A 21,084-nucleotide genomic window follows, 5' to 3' on the forward strand; every position below is an offset into this window, starting at 1 on the left:
GTTAATAAATGATATGCCTACTTAGCAATAATATTAATAGCAATTATAATACATAGGACTAACCTATATCCTAATATATTATCATATTATCTATCTTTCTATCCAGGACTATCTGTCCGTCTGTCTTTTTATTTATTTATTTCGCGTATTAAAAGAAGAGGCATTTCGATTACTAGAGTTCAATATGGCTTGTTATGCTTGGTTTTAACAGTGCACTGCGTGAAACCGACATGTTGTTGCGTCTCATGTGTCCAGGCGGCTGGTATGTCTATTTATAGTGTAACTGGAATAGAAGTCGCAACACTGAGAACAGAGCAAGACATGATCGGGCTATGGACCTGCTAGACTGACTCTCATTGTGACGAACGGGACACCAAAATACATTTAGACTAAAAGGTCCTCAGATGAGCAAGATGCCCGCGAACCAGACTAGATCCAGGGTGAAGGCGCGTAACAATGTGCTGAACAGACCGGAGTTCATGTCTCTAAATCAGCCTCTGAAGAGCGCTACCGCTGAAGCGCGCGGCACCGCGCGGAGGCCGTCGCAGAGACCCCAGCCGAGCCAGAACCCGCCGAGCGAGAGTGCACAAAACGAGTCTGCCGAAAATAATAAAGACAATAAGGAGATGCCAGAAGAAGATTGCATGCAACTGAATCCCTCGTTCAAAGGAATTGCTATAAACTCTCTTCTGGCCATAGACATCTGCTTGTCCAAGAGGGTCGGTGTGTGCGCGCACACGACATCATCTTGGGGAAGCGTGCGCTCTATGGTGAAGCTGCTCGCGCTCACCGGACATGGCATCCCGTGGATTTTCGGGACAATTGTGTGTCTGACGAGAAGCAACACGTTGGCAGGTCAAGAGGTTTTGGTCAATTTGCTACTAGGTGAGTTTTTTGGCACGAGAATACTAATGCTTGGTATCTGACTCTCAAAATGTGGGTCGCTATATAAACATTACTATTTTGATCTGGCTCTAGACGAGCGTCAGGGTGGTCTGAATGAAGAACAATCATTAAAATAAATACTTAGATGGACTCAAAGTGAAGAAAAAACAACAAGATTACATTTAGAATCACACAAACAGGATAGTCTAATTATATATTAATATACTCAGATTTGTAAAACCTTCTTAAATATGGACGTACGTGGTATTAATGGGGTTCAAATTTATAGGTCTATGAAATTATAATTTCTATAGGATTGACAAAAGAATGTTATAATTGCCAATGAAAGAATGAGTATCAGGACCTTGAATGAGATTTTCTTCATGTTCAGTTGGTCAGTGATAAGCATCTGACATAAATTTGAGGTGAGTGTTCACAATATGCCAGCACAGAGGGTCTGTTTTGAAATCCTGGTAGATGCTGTTGGGTTTGTAGGTCAGTGGATAAGGGAATACAGACGGATGTGTGTGCTCATTGACAGACACATGTTAGTTCATTGCATACTGACACAAGATTTATTTATGTTTAGACTATCTCTTAAATATTAATGCATAAAAAATGTTTTAACTACTTTGATTTTCATGTTTCATTTCAGTCTACAGCTACAGCCGTGGAAAAAAAGAGATCGTTCCAAATATATTTTTTTTCACCATTTCGAGATGTTTTGTGGTCATTCCAGTCCAGTGTCTGTTGAATTTTAACAAAATCAAACTTCAGGAGTGACATAAAGTGAAAGACTGACGGCATGACAAGACACATGAAAACTGTCAAAAAAAATGAGGTTATCACGTAAAAAATATTTTTTACATTTATTCTAAATTCTTGTAGAAATATTACTGTTGTATTGCTTAAAAGTGAATATGAACCTGTTTTCTGTGCCGTATTTGAAAAGATACAGATCATTTTTTCTGTTATTCTGACCTGTTTCTCCAGTTTTCATTTTCTGGAAATACATGCAAATAGAAACAATATTTTCACTTGAAATTTGAGAGAAATACTGTTTGTTGTTTACACAATGAAACTTAAGTGATCTCTTAACACATACTCTCTTAAAAATAAAGGTACCTAAATGGTTCCACAGAGAACGTTCTTTAAAGAACACATTTTTCTTACTCTTTATTATCTTAAGAACCTTTTTCGGCAAATAACTTTTTGTTAAACAGAAAGGTTCTTCGATGTTAAAGGTTCTTCAGATGTTAAAGTATCTTTATGGAACCAAAAGGTTCGTCTATGGAATCAAAGAGCCTTTTTTTAAGAGTGTACCTATAAATAGTAAATTCAGAAAAACTAAAAAACTAATATAAATTGTCTCTAAATATTTTCCACGGCTGTATATTGTAGGAATGTCCAATTCAAATGAATGTGACAATTCTGAAATCAGCACTTGGAAAATTTTGGATTATCACCCAACTATGGAAAATCATGCTTTAGAAGTGTTTGGTTTGTCCTTATTTGACGCAGCCATGCTGCATTTTAAGAGTGTGTGCTAATAAAATCAGCATTTGACAATTAATATTCAGTATTTTAATGACGGCAAAGGTAAAATGTCATTGTTTTGCAGCTCTATTACTGGATGTGATGACCGTAGCAGGCATGCAGAAGCTTGTGAAGCGCAAAGGGCCCTGGGAAATGGCACCCAGTTTCCTTGACTACTTGGCCATGGACATCTATTCTTTTCCAGCAGCCCATGCGAGCCGAGCAGCCATGGTATCCAAATTCCTGTTATCACACTTGGTGCTAGCAGTCCCTTTGCGTATTTTGCTGGTATTGTGGGCTGTCCTAGTCGGCATATCCCGTGTCGTACTTGGTCGCCATCATCTGACGGATGTCGGGTGCGGTTTTGCCTTGGGATTCCTCCATTATACTTTAGTGGAGATGGTGTGGTTGTCCTCTAACACTTGCCAGACTCTTATTTCCATAGGAACATTCAATTGGAGCCCATTTTATTGACCATTGGATGTCATCTAAAGGATTTCCAATGTCTTTGCGTCTTTCATATATAAAGTCCCCTCCACCTATATTTAAAGGTACATCCACAGCATTGTTATTATTTTCTTAAACATTGCCCTAAACAGCACATAAGCCTGATTTGACTTTTTTATTTTTATTTCTGGCAAAGCAATATAAAGTTAAAGAAAAGCATGAGGTGCACATTTGTTTTAACACCTAACATCGTCATAACCCGTATGTGTGATAGATATAGATCGGCTGATGGATTTTAATGATCACAGTCTGTGAACGAAACATCTGCTCAGGGACTTTCTCATGCAGCATAAATAATCAAGTCAGATTTCTATTTTCTTGTAATTGTACGTAATTTTTGAAATATTTACGATGTATTTGAGGAATAGTTGTGAATGAAATGACTGTGTACTGCTTTACGAGAGATTATGGACAATTTTAGACTTTTTGGACTGTATAGGTTGTCCGGGGTATAAATCCAGTTATATTCATATCACATTACACTGAATGTAGCAGATTTGTATTAATAAAATTTCATCAGTATTTATACGGAATATTTCAAGCACATGTCTCACTTTTTCTTTCAAAAATTGGTAATATTCAAACATGCATAAATTGGAAATTGTATATTGTTAAATTCCAAATTCTGCAAGCCCCATTTGTGCCATTTTGTATGAATTCCACTGAAGTACAGGCCTTTCATAAAAACATGAATCCTGTAAATGATCCATGTGATGGATGATAACTGTAAACCAACAGTCTTGTACGATTGTACAAATAAAAAAACGCATAAAACTATGTTGCATTTCTTTCATATTTAATAATGTTAATAGCTGTATGCATTGGTGTAACTTAAAGGGATAGTCACACAAAAATAATCATTCTTTTATCATTTTCTCATTCACCATATCATTCCACACTTTTATGAGTTTCTTCAATATGTGGAAGAACAAGAAGATATTTTGAAGAACGTATACATGCAAACCGGACCCCTTTGACTTCTAATGTATGAACACAAAACCAAATTCTCAAAATATCTTCTTTTTGTGTTCCAAAAAAAATTAGTAACATTCAGGATTTAAATGACATGAGGATGAATAAATGATGATTGTATTTTGTTGAGTGAACTGCCCCATTAATGGCAATTTTACTCATACGAGTATGTAGTTTCCTATCTCAAATGCTGTTCTATGATGTGTAACATTTGCGGGTGAAAAAGGGGGTCGAGTCTGATGCATTGAGACTAATCCCACAAACTGATTGAGAGTAGCAGCTGTCTGTTTCAGTTTCTGCTCTCCTTATGCTTATAGCAGTGATGTGCTGGTGCGTGACCCTGACTCAGCACTCTATAAATACCAGCAGGGGTCAGTCTCTGAGCCCATGTTCACACTGTACACACTGCTTCTATATACATTTAACACTTGTAAAACTGCTACAGGCAAAGAATAAAATTCACTCACTACAAAACATATAACATACAAATACATACAATACATATACGTTTTAATATATGTTATCGATGTGCAAAATGTTAAGACATGTATCTTTACACAACCTGTTCATTTCTAGTGGAAAATTCCTATGTGGATTAGGCAAAATTCTTTGTAGGGTTTAAGAGTTCTGTCGAACAAAAATAATAGGTCTGACTACATTTCTAGAACACAGTCACATTTATATAATATAAACTTCTAATAAATAACACGTATTAACAAAAAGGCCTAAACTATAAGGCAATAAACAGTCATACCTTAAATAAATTGTTATTGAGAACAATTTAATGATAATATAGGTTTAGGTTATTTTTTACTTTGTTTTTATAGAGAATATGAAATGATGCAGGCCGGCCAGAATTGAACATGTCCTTCCCACAAGAGCAAGAGACCACTATAGACGGTTTTATCTTAACATAAACGAACGCTACTGCGCATGCGCACTTTTGTAACCCAACTTAATTTAAGGGACACGGTTGCAAACAATAGAGTGCCTGTAGATTGCTTCTGCACACAATCAAAATAAACCGAGAAAAAACGTTACTTTAAAGAAAGATAAGCGAAAAAGTAAAACATAAAAAGAAAAGAACGGACAGTGCATTACTTTTCAGTTCGGGGCGCGATTTGATGTTATAATTGTATATAATTGAATTAGATTATTTGTGAGCAACATTGAATATTCTTTATGTTACAGTGTTTGTGTTTTTACTTGTTTTAAATGTAGTAATATATTAATTGAATAGTATGTTCATGTATTTGGCTTTTAATGTCCTTATGTTGCGTCATATAAGAGTAACTTAACTACTGAAAAGGGCATTAATTGCAGCCTAATACACTTGTTTTATTGATTATTGTATGTGTTAGTATACATTATACAGCGTTATTCTTTCTGTCCTCACGTTTATTTTGTATAACAGACGTTAAACGCATGGAGATGGGCTCGCTTGTTGATATACGTGAAGTGACGCATTTTCCGTGTTTCCGGTTTGATCACTAGCATAAAGAGCAGGGTTAAGGCTCGATACCTTAAACGCCCAGTTGTCGCTTTAAAGAAAACACTTTTGCTAAAAACCTACAAAATCCTCGAAACATGGCAGAGAGCGACTGGGATACAGTGACTGTGTTGAGAAAGAAAGGCTCGGCAGCTCAGTCAAAGTCGAAACAGGTATCTCATAGCCATCTGCTAAAGAGTTCGCTGACGTTAGTTAACATATGACCAACAAATGTGTGCTGTGGGATTTTTTCCGAGTAACGTTACTTTGACTCTTACATGGCGCAAAATAGATTTAATATTATCTAATGAAATATGACCCTGGCTAAAAATGCATGTAGAATTTTACATTGTTTTCTGTTAGGTTAGTCCGTTAACGAAACGTGGTGGGAGCCATAACAAGGCTATGTCATGTTAGTTGTAACGTTAGATAACTTTGAGTGTTGTTTACGTAATTCAATTTCTTTCAGGCCATAACTGCTGCTCAGAGAAAGGGAGAGGAGGTCGAAACGTCTAAGAAATGTAGGACAATATTGCGTTTTCTCACTTTATAATTCAACCTGAATGTTTCCCAAAATGTAATGATCAAAAACTCTTTCAAGGGGCTGCTGGGCAAAATAAACAACATCTTGTAACAAAGAACACAGCCAAGCTGGATAGAGAGACAGAGGAGCTCAGCCACCAGCGAGTCCCTCTTGAAGTGGGGAAGGTTATTCAGCAAGGCCGGCAAAATAAGGGCCTCACTCAGAAAGATCTGGCAACAGTGAGTACTGTGCAAAGCTTTTAACGTTGTGTGGTTTTTGTGGTTTGTTTTAAGGCACAAGGGTGTGTTTTTTTTTCTCCCCAGAAAATTAACGAGAAGCCACAAATCATAGCAGAATATGAAGCTGGAAAGGCCATCCCCAATAACCAGATAATGGGGAAGATTGAGCGAGCAATTGGTGAGATTTTCGTTGCAATGGGTTATTTCACTGTTTTCATTCACTTTATACTGACGCCTGTGTTAATGGGGTCATATGCTGCCAATACGTGTTTTTCTGTGTTTTTGTTGTGTTATAAGTTGCCCGTGCATGTATTAGATACGTAAAATTGCAAAAATTTAAGTGTGGGAATAAAAGAGCCTGAAACGCCTGGAGTAACCACACCCCCACAAATCTATGTCAGTTTGTGGTATGAGTTGACTAAGACCGCCCAAATGTATATGCAAGTAAGGTGGGCGTACCCGTCAGTACAATTGCTTTGGAACCTGATGTTCCAAATATGGTAAGAGTCGTTACGTTTCCGTTACACGCTTACACTATTCGACCAATCACTTGCACTGAACTGGCCAATCATAGCACTACTCGCTTATTTGAGCGGTGAGCTTTGTTAAAAATTCTGCGCGTTTCACAGAGACGAAGCAAAGAGAAGATACAGGATGTTTCTCAAAATGACGTTTCCTCACACCTCCATCCTTGACCCGGAAACCGATCGAGCACAGCCATCTTTAAGGACGTCTCGATTCTCTAATTGCACTTGGAGGAGGCGATATGAGGAGTCACGGGCGAGGATACACATGCGTTTCCTTTGCGGAAGTATTTTATTCACAAAACCTAACGCGCGCATTATTCTCCTCCCCCTGCACATCGTCACATCTTTAGCTCATATTCAAACATGCATAAATGTGAAAATTATATTTCAGACAGTCTAGTTAATACTCATAAAGTTAATATAATGTCTTTTCCTTGCTCCCTTCCCTCGCATCCTGAAGGGGTGGAGCTAAGACGCTAGGAAGGGAAGCTAAGAAAGGAAACAAGAATGCCAAAATAAGAATTGAGAAGCTGCCACAAACATGCTTTGGTTTGTGGAAAATACGGCGCTTTTTAACCTTAAATCGTGTATATACATTGCATTACATCTAAAACAAATGTTTTAGCCATGTCATATGACTCCTTTAATGCAACATCACTCAGGTTTATTGTAACCAATGCAAATATTCAAAAGTGTTATTATACACCTGTCTTTCGTAGCCTAATCCTTTCCTAATATATGATCTGTTTTATTGTAGGCCTCAAGCTGCGTGGAAGGGAAATTGGACTGCCCTTTGATGCCGCCCCTGCTAAGAAATGAGTAAAAAATCCTCGAAAATCCACCATTCACTGAAACACCCTGATACAAAAAGTAATATTTACAGTCAATCTTTATTAACAGCTGCATTACTTCTTATTTCCAATGGTGGATCAGGCACAGTCACATTGCCATATGCACGAGAGGCTTATTATCTAACGTTATATGTCAGATGGACACTTTCGTTAATTTTTTTTTAACTTGCTCGCTACTCCGAAATAAAACTTGATTTCTATATCTGGCTATCTTGTCTCCATTCATCTGTTTATCCTACTATGTAAGCAGTGTTGTTTTAAGTAGAGATGCTCAGATTTGTTTATAATATTAAACGTGAGGTGTTTTCCTTCTCGAGAGTTTTGCCCTCGGAACCATTTAACAGTTCCTAGTTCCAGACGGATTTATATTCCGGACGGATGCTGTTGCCACAGGCGTTGTTTTGACTTCAACAAGCTGCTTTTCTCTCAGGTCTTGCACAAAACATGGTTCTCTGTATTCGATAACACCGAAGAGCAAGATCAACAATGTGCCAACAACTCAACAAATAGTTGACTTGGTTATCGACAACATCACAAAACCTTGCCAACAAAATACGGAGAGGATTATCATCCCTGTGGACGACGAGCATATCAAATCATGACAGCGTTCTGACAACCCTGCGACATCTTTTGAGATGTTCGGCTTCTCCAGAAATATAACGAGACTGTTCACATTGGTTAACTCATAATGTCTGAACGATATCCTTTAGCGGAGAAGGCGATGTCGGAGGGATTCGCTCGTCTCAGGTTCAAAGACACATCGCTGCTTATCTGGCAGCAGCAACAGATGGAGCTCGAGAAAGCGCCACCGACCAACTACCTGAGCCGCAGTCGGAGCTCCTTGTACAGTCAGTTCGGCAACCAGGCTGTGGTGATACGAGACAAAACCGAAGCCCAAGAATCCGACAGCAGCGGACAATCCAGAATCTGTGCGGTTATGTGACAGTGTTGTATTTGCGGATGGTCCTCTGTACACATCTGAGTGTTACTGTTAAATGATATCTTGTTGTTCTCGATTTAAACTGTGTTACATGTCGTTAGTTAAACAATTATGCAGTATTTTGACATTTCCATAGTGAACAGGTTTTGAGTTGATCTATTTTTACACATTTTAAGACCGCAGTATTATACTTGAACCTATTTTAGAAAGAAGCAATAGCAAAAGACACCGCTATGGGTTTTTTGTGGTTTATTTACGAAAAACGAAGGGGCTCAGTGTCCAAATCTCAGTTTAGCTTATACATCAGATATCACCATGTAAGTCTGTCCCAAAACATACTTGTCAACTTGAACTCAATATATGTAGCGCTACCCATTTTAAAATTTGACTCGAATGACATTTACATGTTATAAACTGCTCAAAAAAGTTAAGAAATATACTGTAAATTAGCATGCAATACACAAATGTTTCTCATAAAAAAGAACTCGAATATTTAGACCCAAGACAGAGATGAGGAATAAGTAGTGAATATACATTTATCTGTAATTATATATCCTATGCATTTTTATATCTCTGTATTATTTTCTCTGCCTTGAGAACCCCAGTTGTCAAGCTCTGCTGGAGGAATCGAGCAAGAGGAGCTGTAACAGAAATGACTTTAAAAACAACATATAGTCCAATGAAAGACTGAGCTTGAACAACGTAATGCAATACAATGACGAAAGAAAAGCAAAACATAACTAAACTAAATGTAAGAAACCCATTAAGTCACTTTACATGAGGGTTTTGACGTTTACATGTATACACATTGGATTCAACTCGATTTGTTATATCAGAAGCATTTACCTACACTGTGCCAAGTAACATTAAGGCAACAAGAACACATCCGATGATTTTAAGGGTTTTAAGATATTTGAATTCGGTACTGTAAATGAAATAAGTCCTTGCCAAAAACCACAAACCAACAGTGCAAGAGTGGTACTGCTGCAGCAACAGGAAAAAAAGGGAAAAGTAAACTTTAGTACATTCATATTTTATAAAGATTTTCAGTCATGGCCCATTCCAAATAAACTATTCCGTATACATGTGTTTAGGTACCATTGAAAGCATTCAATACAGCATTTCCGCCCCCCAAGAAATAAAGTTATTACTAAAACTTAAAACATTAGTTGTAATACTTCCAACTAATAACTACTGTCAAACACACGTCCTTCTGAATTGAAATCTAGCACTGGTGATTAAAGTCTTCACAGAGAAAACTGTCCAACTCTTTCTCAAGATTCCTTGAAGTGGCTACTTGTCCAAGCTATTTTTCTTTATGTCTCCAGAAATTACTTTTAGAGAGAAATGTACTCCAAATGTTAGACTTGAGGGTATTTCTGAATGCATTTCGTCATTATTTTGACCACCTTTAAGTGTATTCGGTCACTCTTAAACGCCTCCATAACACAGTGAACTTAAAACACAACTTGATTGTCCTATGAGTGGACTTGGTAAAGATGAAGAAGAGAAACACTCAGGGGCACCTACATATCAATAGTAAAAAAATACAGAAAACAAACCAAATATAAAACAAACAAGTGTATGTTATAGATCGAAACAAACAAACAAAAAATCTACAACAAATACTGAGCACCGGAAGAGAAAGTGTACAGTGTCGAAACAGCCAAAATTACGGTGAGATGGTTTAATATTGATACCGACACCTGGGTTGGCAGACACTGCATTGAGTCCTGGTGAACCAATTCTTACATTTAAACCGTCAAGAAAACATTTGTGTAAAGTCGAGAACACGCCTGACTGTGCCTTTCTGAATACAAAAAAAATAAATAGTTCCTTTTAAAAATGGTAACAACGAAGAGTATTATAGTCAGTAAAATAATTGTGGAATGAGTTGAATAGTCATGCTAACATGACTGAACCCCACCAGAGCAGGAAGGTTGATCGTTTTGTTCCTTCAGACCTTGCTACACGATCGGTAAAACGGGGCCGGGCATTTGTCCGTTTTCCACTAAAGTATGTTTTCAATATGGAGCTAACCGAGCAGCGACTGAACGAAAACCAGAAAGAAAACAAACAGCTGACACACACACACACACAAACCGTTTTACCTCCACAACTTACATATTTTCAAAAAAATAACGTTTTTTTTGTCTTTTTACCTCTGGTGATACCAGGCGATTCCCTTTGAGGGTTAGCGAAATAACCTTAAACTGCCTGAACTATTCCCAAACTTCCCTCAGTCTGAGCCGAGAGCATTTCTACAAACTATTGTAAAATATCCTCTGCCATCTGTAATGCTTCTATCTCATTAGAAAACGGACCTTCAGAGAGATACTATCATGACAACACACACTACTCTTTAGAAAATAGAGGAGGCTGAAGTATGTGACGCGCTGATCTCAGGTCAGTCAGAGTCACTGCTCTCGGAGCTGGAGCCGCTGGAGCTGCTGCTGCCCGAATCGGAGGAACTGCTGCTGCCACTCAGCCGAGATGGCCCGCCCCCCTGCGCTGACCCCGCCTTCTCTGCTGGGAACAGGAAATTAAAGCGATTAACGAGGTTTGATGTGCTGGAGGTAAATCAAATACATGTCACACAAGTTTATTACAGGTCTAATTTAGCATAACAAAAACCTTTAGGGATAGACCATAAGAACACCCTTTCCCACACCTGATGTTGTGTATTATGGTGAAGACATGCACATAGAAAGCAAAGAACTGATCTTGAAAGGACAGAATATATTGTGTGCCCACCAAAGCAGCTCATATCAAATCAAGTTGGTTAGTTACAGCGCAGACAAATGTAAATACGTCACGTGTTTTCTTCTCTCGCATGTTTAACATGTCACACTTTGTCTGAATCCTATTCAATGTATAAATGACATAATGTACAGCAGGGTTCCTCAAATCTTACCCTGGAGGGCCGGAGCACTGCAGAGTTTAGCTCCAGCCCTGATCAAACACACCTGAGCAAGCTGATCAAGTTGTTCAGTATCGCTAGAAAATCACAGTTATTCAAATTTGATCCGGGTTGGAGCTAAACTCTGCAGTGCTCCGGCCCTCCACGGTAAGATTTGAGGAACCCTGATGTACAGGGTCCAAAATTAAAATGTGCAAATGTTGAGAACGTTTACAATCATAAGGGGTTGTTTACACAGCACATTTTCGCATTTTGCAAGATCACTTACACGACAACAATGTTTTTGCAAATTATGTTTTGTATCAGAATGAGCATGTGCATATGCTTGTAGTGGTTCTTGACAAAGTGACATCGCCCTCTACTGGCCAGTCCATTCAAATTTTAGGCCTAAAACCTTGCAGAAAATGCAGTATCCTGGCATCTCCCGTTGCTAAGCAACCACGGGCCATACCATTAAGAAGAGGAAGTATTAAAGGATATATTGATTATATGCACTGAACATACCGTGCAATAACCGATAAGTTGTGATCATCTGTGTCTTCATCTTCACTGAGCTTGTCTATATGATTGGCTGGTTTGTCACATGACCTGCAATGCGCATGTCGCCAGCGTGTCGTTCCATAACAAATTTAAATGCACAAAAGATGCGAAATGTGCATACAGTTTTTAATCATATTTTTAGTGATCGGCCTCAACAAAAATAGTTTTGACAATGTTGTCGTCTGCACGCATGACGTTTAAAGAAAGGCTAAGGGACAACTTCTCTGTTTTTGTATATTGGTGTTGTGATATTTTACAATAATAATGTATTTTGCATGTTCATTTTGGACCCTGCTTACATTTGAAAGGCAGACAAAAACCTCCTATCGTGTTAGTCGACTAGTGAAGCACAATACCACGCTACCTACTGATTCACAGAAATGTCTGTCAAAAAGGCCTATCCTTATTTACTTGTCCTGCCCTCCAAAATCCAGTTAAGCTGTTTTGGGCACCTGTTTGCTCATATCTGCACACTACCACACAGGTACCTTTTTTGGGTGGTTTCTTGTTGTTGTTGAGTTGTCCACTCACGTCCTGTAGCCTCTTTTCTAACTCTTTCTTCTTTTCCTGAACCAGTTCCTCTTTAGACTTGGCACTCTTTTTCCCAGTGCCCGCTGCAGGAGACACACAGCGGCGACCGGTGAGTAACGGCTCGTAGCTCACCGCCGTGGCAACAAGCAGCAAAAAGCACTCTACTACACTAAGATCATGTCTACGTTATCGGTACGGGCGTGCACGATAATTACATGTGCACAGCATGACTTCTGTGGTCCCTTTTACTCGTCGTAATGAAAATGAATCTTTACTTGAAGATTTTAGTACCCCGGAAACGTAAGATAAACCACCAAAAAAAAATCATGCAACACAGTGCAGAAGGTGAATGCTCCCAGCTCAAAAGGAAGAAAAAGCACAGCCCATTTCAGCTTTTAGAGTGACCAGGCAAGAGGAGAGAGCTGCTTGTTTATGAAATATGGACGTCAGCCTATACTAGAGCATCATTTCCTATCTCACAAAACATCTGCGGCGATGGAAAAGCTGGGCACTTACGTAACGGTTTGCGTTGCTTTTTCTGTAAACAGGACTTGACGTATCGCTCAAGCTCCCGCAACGTGGAGGGCTTGAGTGTTTCAAAGTCGATCTCGATCTCGTCCGGGTTGGAGTCTCGAAGCGACGGCTCCCGTGACTGGATGATGTGGACCACGCGGCCCAGTTTCTCACCCGGCAACCGGTTGATGTCCAAGCTGAGCTGCCGCTTTTCGTCGTAAGACATGGGGAGAGACTCCTCTTCGTCGGACTCGTAGTTTGTCGCGCCAGGTTTGCCTCCCTTTTTCGGTTGCCTGTGGAATGCAGTTGTGATTTGCACAAAGAATTCTTAACCCGAGTTCTCAACACAAACTGAACCGGTAGGTTGAGACAGAGAAAGCCACTAGTAAATGAGTCACGGAACTAGGGATGCAAGAAAGTATCGGCAACCGATATTTACAAGTTTGCCGATTATTTATTTTGAATTTAAAAACCACTGCATTTCAGCTAAAATTCACTATGTTTACTAAATCCAAAACAGTGATCTATTTTGATGACAAAAGTTAAAACGTGTATCAAATGACAAATATCAGTATTGGCCAATAGTTATTTTTTTATTGATTTTGGCCAAAAAAGGTAAAATATTTAAAAATAAAAATGCTTTATGTAAATAAGGAATGGTCAATAATTATATAATCCAGGCTAAGAAATAGAATAGTTACATTTTGTATTTTAGCTCGCTCACCCTCATTAGATAATTATTTAGTTCATCTGCATTATATCGGCAAACCACTATAAATAGAAGGAAAAGTTTACACATATCAACGTTACACTAACGAAAGGTAAGAACATCTTGCTCACCTCGTGGTAGACGTGCTGTTAGGTTTCCGTGCTGAGGTCTTTTTCGGCGGCGCTTGTTTATTCGGCTGCGAGGCCTTTGCCTTTTTGTCGTCTTCTGCTTTGACTTTGATTTTGTCTTTCTCTTTGTCTTTCTTCTTCTTTTCTTTTTCCTTCTTCTCTTTCTTTTTCTTTGGTTTGCTCACAGGACCCTGTGACAGAGCGGCTAGCTGTTCATGAACAGCCTTAAGCTGAGGAGGAAGGTGGAGGGTATGGTTAGCAAGCGGGGGGGTGGGGCATGCTGCATCCACGCTGAAGTCAAACAAACTAGGATCTCGGCTGTGCGGGAGCAGATGATGGGGCTGGTGATGGAGGGGACGGTTTTTAAGGATAATGAATGACATATTTCACGTACTGCTATCTCCTGTTTTTTGTAACATTGCACATCCCCCTCCCAGAAAAGAACTTATTTTAAAAGGATAAGTACACATTTCTTTGAGAAGCACAACCGTTACGTTTCCAAAGTGTAATGCACTTGACTGTATCTTAAGCAATCTAAGATAATCTTAAAGATGACAACTTTCACACACGGTTTTCATTTATCTGCCCACATTAAACCCTCTTTTAAAAGATTCGAAAGCACTTGGGACCACGTCCCAGCAAATAATTAGGATTCTCATTGATAAACATGCTAATCAATGTCATTCACACAGCAGAGAGGGAAAACAAAGCCAAAAGACAAAGCCGAGTGACAAAGCAAGCTCACTTAAGGGAGATGCCCAGCTTGATTACACCCCATTAAAGCACCACCTTAACCCTCTACCGCTCGCTTGACAAGAGGCTACGAAAATGAAGGAGTTAGTGGGGTGGGGGACCGGGAAGTAAAAATATAATTCACCTGAAAACGTTTGGGACACCCGTTTTTTGTCCCCGCCCTGTTACCATTGGGGTGCTCCGTAGTTTGCTGGTAAAAAAGCCAAAGTAAAATCAAGGGACAAAATAATCACTCTCAAATGTGTAACATCAGACTAGGCCACGATGACTACAATCAATAAGACACGCTTAAATGGATAGTTCACCTAAAATTGATTCTTTTCTTATTATTTAGTCACCTTCTTATCATTCAAAACCAAAAAAGAAGATATATTGAGAAATGTCTCAGTGGTTTTGTGTCCATACAATGGAGGTCGATGTTGTTTGGTTACCAGCGTTCTTCAAAATATCTTCTTTTGCGTTCTGCAGAAGAAAGTCATACAGAATTGCAATGACATGAGGGCAAGTAAACCACAAGGGGATTCTCATTTTTGAGAGAACTATCCCTTTAAGAAGTAATCAACTTCTGTTTTACAGCGTGCACCAAGATGCCAACACAAACTGCAGAGGCGGTAGAGGGTTAAACTTAACATCCAGGGTGAAAATGGGCAGTTACACAGAGCTTGTCTCTAAAATATGAAGAAACAGGACTAAAAATGATCGAGTCAGATTAAAGAGGTGGTGAATGTGAGGGGCGAGTGGGTGTGGCCTCTGCCTGTCTCTCCACCCTTGGTTTGGATCTTGGTCCTCAGTGGTGACACCCACCTTTCCGTCACTCACCTGTTCCTGCAGCTCGGCCAATCGGGTGGCCCGTTCCTCCTCAGAGTCCGAGCTTGAGCTGGAGGAGTCCGCGCTGCTCTCGCTGCTGCCTGTGCTTTTGCTCACCACCGCTGTGGCCGACACCGCGCTCGGGGATGACGGTTCCGCAGGCTCGTCTGGCATCTTGGCGAACTTCATCTCGAACACATCCTGCGGGGCAGAGCAAATGAAACAAATTTTAAACAATTGCACATTCGTTTTTTATTTGGTTGATTAGATTCGTGGTCTTGTTAATGGACAGTGACAACAGTTTTTTGTAAATGGACAATATAATTAAAATGTTTGTTCTTTTTGGGAAATAACGTAAAAATAAAGCAAAGTATATGTCAACTGTACCAAATGGTAGACTACTGACTTTGTTATGATTCCCTAACCCAATATAACAGGTGTTAGGACTTCTTCGCTATTAAAAACAATACTTAATATTAGGGATGTAACAATATTAAAATCTCACTGTACGATAATACCTCGGTATAAAGTCCACTGCATGGTTTTTATTGCAGCATATACAATGACAAATGATGACTTGGGAATGTGCCATAAACATCTTCCTTTCTTTATCCTCTAATCATAACTGTTGCTACGAGGTATAAAATACATTATGCGATGGGTCAAATGACCAAAAAAATCCCTTTTATGAAATTAAATAATTGCACCAGAATGCATTATTTTTTCTCACCTTCTCTATGTTAGGCCTGGAAGACCTATCATTTCGTACAGTCATGTGACCACGATAATATTAAGACAATTTTGCTATTGCGATAACACGATATCTTTAATATTGTTACATCCCTACTATATATTTAAGATGCATGACTAATTTTAGATACAACTTTGATTTCATTGTTTTATAGATTCAAGTGCTTCTTCTATAATATTCTATTGTTATATCAATTAAAAAAAATCACACCTGTAGTTTTCTTGCCATGGCGACGACCTCATGATCAGGCGGGTTGTACTTGTAACAATTTGAGAACATTAACCGAACGTCTGCTGCAAAACTTTGGGCATCTGGGTATTCCCGACCGTCCATCTTTTTCTGGAGAGGAGGGACCGTATGAAATTCAGTTTAGCTTAAAAAAATGTAACAACCTCAAATTTTTTCCCAGCACTACATGGATGACAGCTGTGTGAAGAGCTCAACAACAATCAGCAATATGACTTATTAACATTAACCAAAACTAACGAATACTGTAAAATGTTTACTTACTTATGAAAGGTAAAAAACTACTTTTTGCGAAGTGTTACCATTTATATTAGCACAGAAAAAAGTTCATTGTTATTTCGAAATGAAATATCAGGTCGTACTTTGACCGTGCTGAGGTCCATCGGCTGCTTGATGATTTCGTGATAGTCATGCAGCTCAAGGGCCTCGGCATCTACGGGTTTGTAGAAGGGCCACGCGTACGCCGCTTGCTTCTTGGAAAGCATCTCTTTGAGTATAGTGTCACAGTATTTCAGATGGTCATTGAGCTTGCTTTTCTTGTTGCCCTGCTGTAGTACGTCTTCATCTTCCAGGTCTTTTTTGGGAGGTTTGATGGGTCGGCCCGTGCTCTCTCGTCTAGAAATAACTTTACTGTGTTTGGACTCCAGCCCTGCGGTGGGCGACTCGCTTCTGCTGGCGGTGATCACGCAGGTTGTGGGCGTGGTAGTGTCCGCTTTCCGTTTCACCCCTTTCTTCTAAGGAAAAGGAGATTGTGAATGTGCGTTACAAGAAACACCACTTAAACAGGGACGTGTGAAATCGGTACATTTAAAAGGATAGTTCACAACATTTTTATTTGTTATCATTTATTTACACATGTGTGGTTGGAAACCTATATGACTCTATCTTCTGTGGAACACAATGGAAGTCAATGGGCTCCCATCTTACTTGGTTACTAACGTTCTTCAAAATAACTTTTGTGTTTCACAGCGGAAAGAACGTGATACAGGTTTGAAATGACATTAAGGTGAGTAAATGATGAAAAAAGTGTCATAATGGGTGAAATAACCCTCACCGGTCAAATGTTTAGCTGACCATCCCTACTTGTCTTCAAACTTAAAGGGCAGGGTACACATTTTATATTTCATTACTTAATAATAGATCAGCAACAGACGGTAACCTTCACAAGAATAACAACAACAAAAAACGAGAGTGGACCGACTGTTTTTTCTACTGGTCTTACTTTGACGACAGGCTGCGCAGTTGGCATCATTGGTGCGGCAGGGGGCACCGCCTGCACGTTGGAGGTGATGGTCGAGACCGGAGTGGCGGCTATTACAGGAGTCTGAGCCAGCTGAGGGGGGGAACTCGGGCATGATGAAGATGGAGAGCCTGGAGTCAGTGCAATTGATTGTTGGTTTTCTGTTTGGATGTTAAAATAACAAGTTCAGCTGGAAACTCTCCTCAAAACAGCATGTCATTGTTACCTCCAAAGGTTTATACGTGACATCCAATGAGTTACCTGAAGCAGGAGGTGGCCCGGGTTTCCGTGCTTTACCCTTTGGTGGCGGAGGTAGAAGTTCCACCTCCTCCTGGGGCATCTGAGCTACCTTCTGAAGGAAAATCTTTTCTAAAGCTTGAGCCATCAGAACAATGTCATCTGTGGGCTGGGATAAAAGCAGAAAATTATTAAAAAACATAATAGACACACTTATGTTAAACATTAAAGAGCCACTGATCTCTTGAATACTTGATTCTGATTGGTCAACTGCATCATTGTGTGGCCTCCAAACTATTTACCCAAACCGTTGCCCCTAGCAACTACACTTTGCTCGACATCTAATGGATGCAACAAGACTTTTAAAATCTGAACAGATTGTTTTAAAACTAGACATCATACACTTGCAGACTTTTTGAAAGTTTCATATAGAAAAGAACTAACTGATAAAATCTGCAGACTGGCACAAACTTTCTGCAACACGTCCAGACTGAAAATCTGGGCAATATCGGAGCAAAAGTCTTGTTGTGTATTTTAGACTTAACACAACATAAAATTCAACTCAAAACAAAAATGTATGTAGTTTTATTTACTTTCACACTAGGTAGCCATGCAATAAGAAGCAATAATAAATCGTTTTAGGATGTCACAATACCCCAATTTATACTTATTTTATTATTATTTTACCTTGTTGTAGATGTAACAGTTTGTGAACATAGTGTTAAAGTCCTGCATGCATTCACCAGCAGTCCAATAGTAATTATTCTCAAGTCGCTTCTTTATGGTTCCCATGTCCATTGGATTCTTGATAACCTTATGGTAGTCCTACATCATAAAGACAATATATAAGAAAATATGTAGCAGACATGTCAAGGCAAAAACAAATAATCCATTTCAAATTTCCAAATACGGGAAGCAATGCATCCTACCGGCAGATTTAATTTGATGGCATCCACAGGTGTGTAAAAGGGCCAGGCGAACTGATGTTTCCACAGAGTCTTCACCACAACATTCTGCATGTACTGTAGCTGGTTTGTTTTCCGGCCCGGCTTGCTGGGGTTCGTGACCTCAGGTGGGGGAGGGTTCACGATAGGCGGAGGCCCCTGGGCAGGGGACGTGACCACCGACATACTGACCGATTAAAGGGAACAAGTCGCTTGAATGACGCCTGTACGTCTCTTTGCTCAGTTACAATGATCCTCTTGCTCCTTAGTCCCACCTTGACACACGCATCCCATCTCAGGACCTGAGTGTCAGCACTCTGCGAGTAAACACGAGGAAACCGAGTGTTCAAAATAAAGCTATGAAAACTCGTACACGTGAAAACACTAAATGACATACAGTGCATAAATACAGCAGATTATTTAGCAGCAGCATATAAAATCAAAGCAAAAATAATAACCGCTTGAACCACAAGGCCAATTTGCACTTGTCAAAACACTTCCGAAAATTAACCATGGTTTCATAAAGTAAACATAACTGAACTAAGGCATTTGGAATACAACCACGGTAACCACAGAATAACAGTTGTCTCACTATCCATATGTATAAAACCACAAAATTTGTAGTTAAACACAAATCAGAGTTACTTGAAATGTAATAAAACCATTGCATAAATGTATTAAACATCACTTCTGCAAGACCCTTATTGTGTCTGTACTTGTTTTCTGCACAATGACATAGTTTAATGAAATATACTTCCAAAACAGATTTTGTGTTAATAAATGATAACATTGTTATCATGCAATTTATAATCTCAAAAATCATTTTCCAATTACTTTGCTTTTTTCCCAACCAAATGTACTACGGGAATCACCGCCAGCAAACCCGCAAAAAGTGTGAAGTGCAATGTTTTGACGGGCTTTTCACAGGAATTCATGGCTCTGAAAACCAACGGGGAAAATCTGTAAACCTCCACCTCAATCGACCCCAGTAGTTTTTTTCTCCCGTTTTAACCGAGAACGCGCATTCAAAAGCCCCAATTGCCAAAAAGAGTCCGTTTAAAAACGGCAAGTTTACTCAGAATTCAACAAAACCTCCTAAACATTAGCCAGCGATTCGCGAGCCCTTGCGCGCCTTTCAATGCAGCTCGAAGCGTAAACTTCAGTGAAAAAATATTCATTCCGCGATCGCGCCTTCAAGTTAAAGCATCAGACGTGTATATTTAAGTTCTTTAAAAGATGGCGGGCACGGGAGACAGGGCATCGAGTGAGGAATGCCGAGGATCGAGCCCCACCATGTCTTTAACACAACCATTGTGTGTGCATGCCGTCCAGCCAGCTAGCTACAAGGCGAGCTAATTTGAAAGCATCCCATAATGTACCCACATTGTTTTTGACGCTTGATACAACCGGAAAAACAAACACGGACGAGGAAAGCGAGCGCTACATTCGGGGTTCGACACGGCGGCGCTTGAAAGAAGGTTTTGTTACATTGTTGCAAAGCGCCGCTCATCGGCTCCACACTGACAGAGGAGATCCTAGTAGCCACATTCAGCTGTGTTTCCCCCAAAAAGCACCAATGTGCATCACATAAACTGACTATAAACTCCAATCGGAACGTGCTAGTCGTAAATACGTATGTTATACTTTATTACTTTCACTCCAAGCGGATCCGGTGGCGTTTTCCTTGCAGATTTTCGGGTAGCTTTTATTGCGAAGAAGCATAATAGATGGCTGGGGTCGACACTGGTTGGGTAGTGTTGTGCGCATGCGCGCTGAGTCGCACGGTATTGTGGTTGTTGTTGTGTAAATGAATAACTGTCGACGTGATCGACAACGAATAATATTACATGGGCAAACGCTGTTAAACTGATCTTAGATCGCTTCTGTAGGGCGTGAAGAGACGACGTCACTTGAAATATGTTGGTCTCGTCCACTATTTGTTTGGAGAAAACAGAGTCGCCACGGTTGTTTATTGATAGATACAATTTAAATCAAATTTGAGGATAGCAACATAAACACTTCAAGCTGTCATTAAGGGCTGCGCATGCGCGGTGATATGCCTGTCATTTCTATAGACGTGATTATTAACTCTTACTAGTATAATCAATTGTGATTTTTTTTATTCTGGGTCACTTTAATCTGGATTTGGAGAACCCCAGGTTTCGATATCCAGGATCAGGTAATTGTGCCAAATTTTTCTAAACGACAATGTAACATCTCAATGTAGGTTAGTAATAGAAAAAGTAAGTAGAATACACTTTGTTTTGAAAGGAAAGGAATATAGCACAATAAAAGT

General features: G+C 39.5%; 4 protein-coding genes across 14 annotated transcripts; 3 read left to right on the plus strand and 1 right to left on the minus strand.

Annotated features, from left to right (window-relative positions):
- Positions 1-181: 181 nt before the first annotated feature.
- Positions 182-3,705, plus strand: plpp7a (phospholipid phosphatase 7a (inactive)). Of its 2 annotated transcripts, XR_008906504.1 has the most exons (3): positions 182-885; positions 1,541-1,726; positions 2,507-2,589. XR_008906504.1 is itself a non-coding variant. In XM_056746182.1 (2 exons), the coding sequence occupies exons 1-2, from the start codon at positions 405-407 to the stop codon at positions 2,893-2,895; spliced, it is 870 nt and encodes a 289-aa protein (XP_056602160.1). In that variant the 5' UTR covers positions 211-404; the 3' UTR covers positions 2,896-3,705. The 2 variants fall into 2 exon arrangements, 1 of the variants encoding a protein (XP_056602160.1); XM_056746182.1 differs by lacking the exon at positions 1,541-1,726 and having other exon boundaries at positions 211-885; positions 2,507-3,705.
- Positions 3,706-5,364: 1,659 nt separating this feature from the next.
- Positions 5,365-7,731, plus strand: edf1 (endothelial differentiation-related factor 1). Its single transcript, XM_056745433.1, has 5 exons — positions 5,365-5,562; positions 5,859-5,910; positions 5,991-6,151; positions 6,236-6,329; positions 7,436-7,731. Exons 1-5 carry the CDS (start codon positions 5,488-5,490, stop codon positions 7,495-7,497), a joined length of 444 nt encoding a protein of 147 aa, XP_056601411.1. The 5' UTR covers positions 5,365-5,487; the 3' UTR covers positions 7,498-7,731.
- A 124-nt stretch (positions 7,732-7,855) lies between these two features.
- Positions 7,856-9,039, plus strand: LOC130419045 (putative uncharacterized protein BRD3OS). Its single transcript, XM_056745434.1, has one exon. The coding sequence runs from the start codon at positions 8,218-8,220 to the stop codon at positions 8,470-8,472; it is 255 nt and encodes an 84-aa protein (XP_056601412.1). The 5' UTR covers positions 7,856-8,217; the 3' UTR covers positions 8,473-9,039.
- Positions 8,702-20,545, minus strand: brd3b (bromodomain containing 3b). 10 transcript variants are annotated; one of them, XM_056745423.1, is made up of 13 exons: positions 20,441-20,545; positions 18,774-19,105; positions 18,532-18,669; positions 17,869-18,013; positions 17,590-17,768; positions 16,730-17,101; positions 16,332-16,460; positions 15,383-15,571; positions 14,688-14,753; positions 13,814-14,040; positions 12,977-13,266; positions 12,418-12,543; positions 8,702-10,998 (listed from the first exon to the last, which is right to left on the minus strand). In XM_056745423.1, exons 2-13 carry the CDS (start codon positions 18,972-18,974, stop codon positions 10,877-10,879), a joined length of 2,184 nt encoding a protein of 727 aa, XP_056601401.1. In that variant the 5' UTR covers positions 18,975-19,105; positions 20,441-20,545; the 3' UTR covers positions 8,702-10,876. The 10 variants fall into 10 exon arrangements, with proteins under 10 accessions (XP_056601401.1, XP_056601403.1, XP_056601404.1 ...); XM_056745425.1 differs by having other exon boundaries at positions 16,730-17,098; positions 20,433-20,528; XM_056745426.1 differs by having other exon boundaries at positions 13,814-14,001; positions 20,433-20,528.
- Positions 20,546-21,084: the final 539 nt, after the last annotated feature.

Source organism: Triplophysa dalaica, chromosome 4, assembly GCF_015846415.1.
Source record: "Triplophysa dalaica isolate WHDGS20190420 chromosome 4, ASM1584641v1, whole genome shotgun sequence".
Classification (NCBI taxonomy): Eukaryota; Metazoa; Chordata; class Actinopteri; order Cypriniformes; family Nemacheilidae; genus Triplophysa; species Triplophysa dalaica.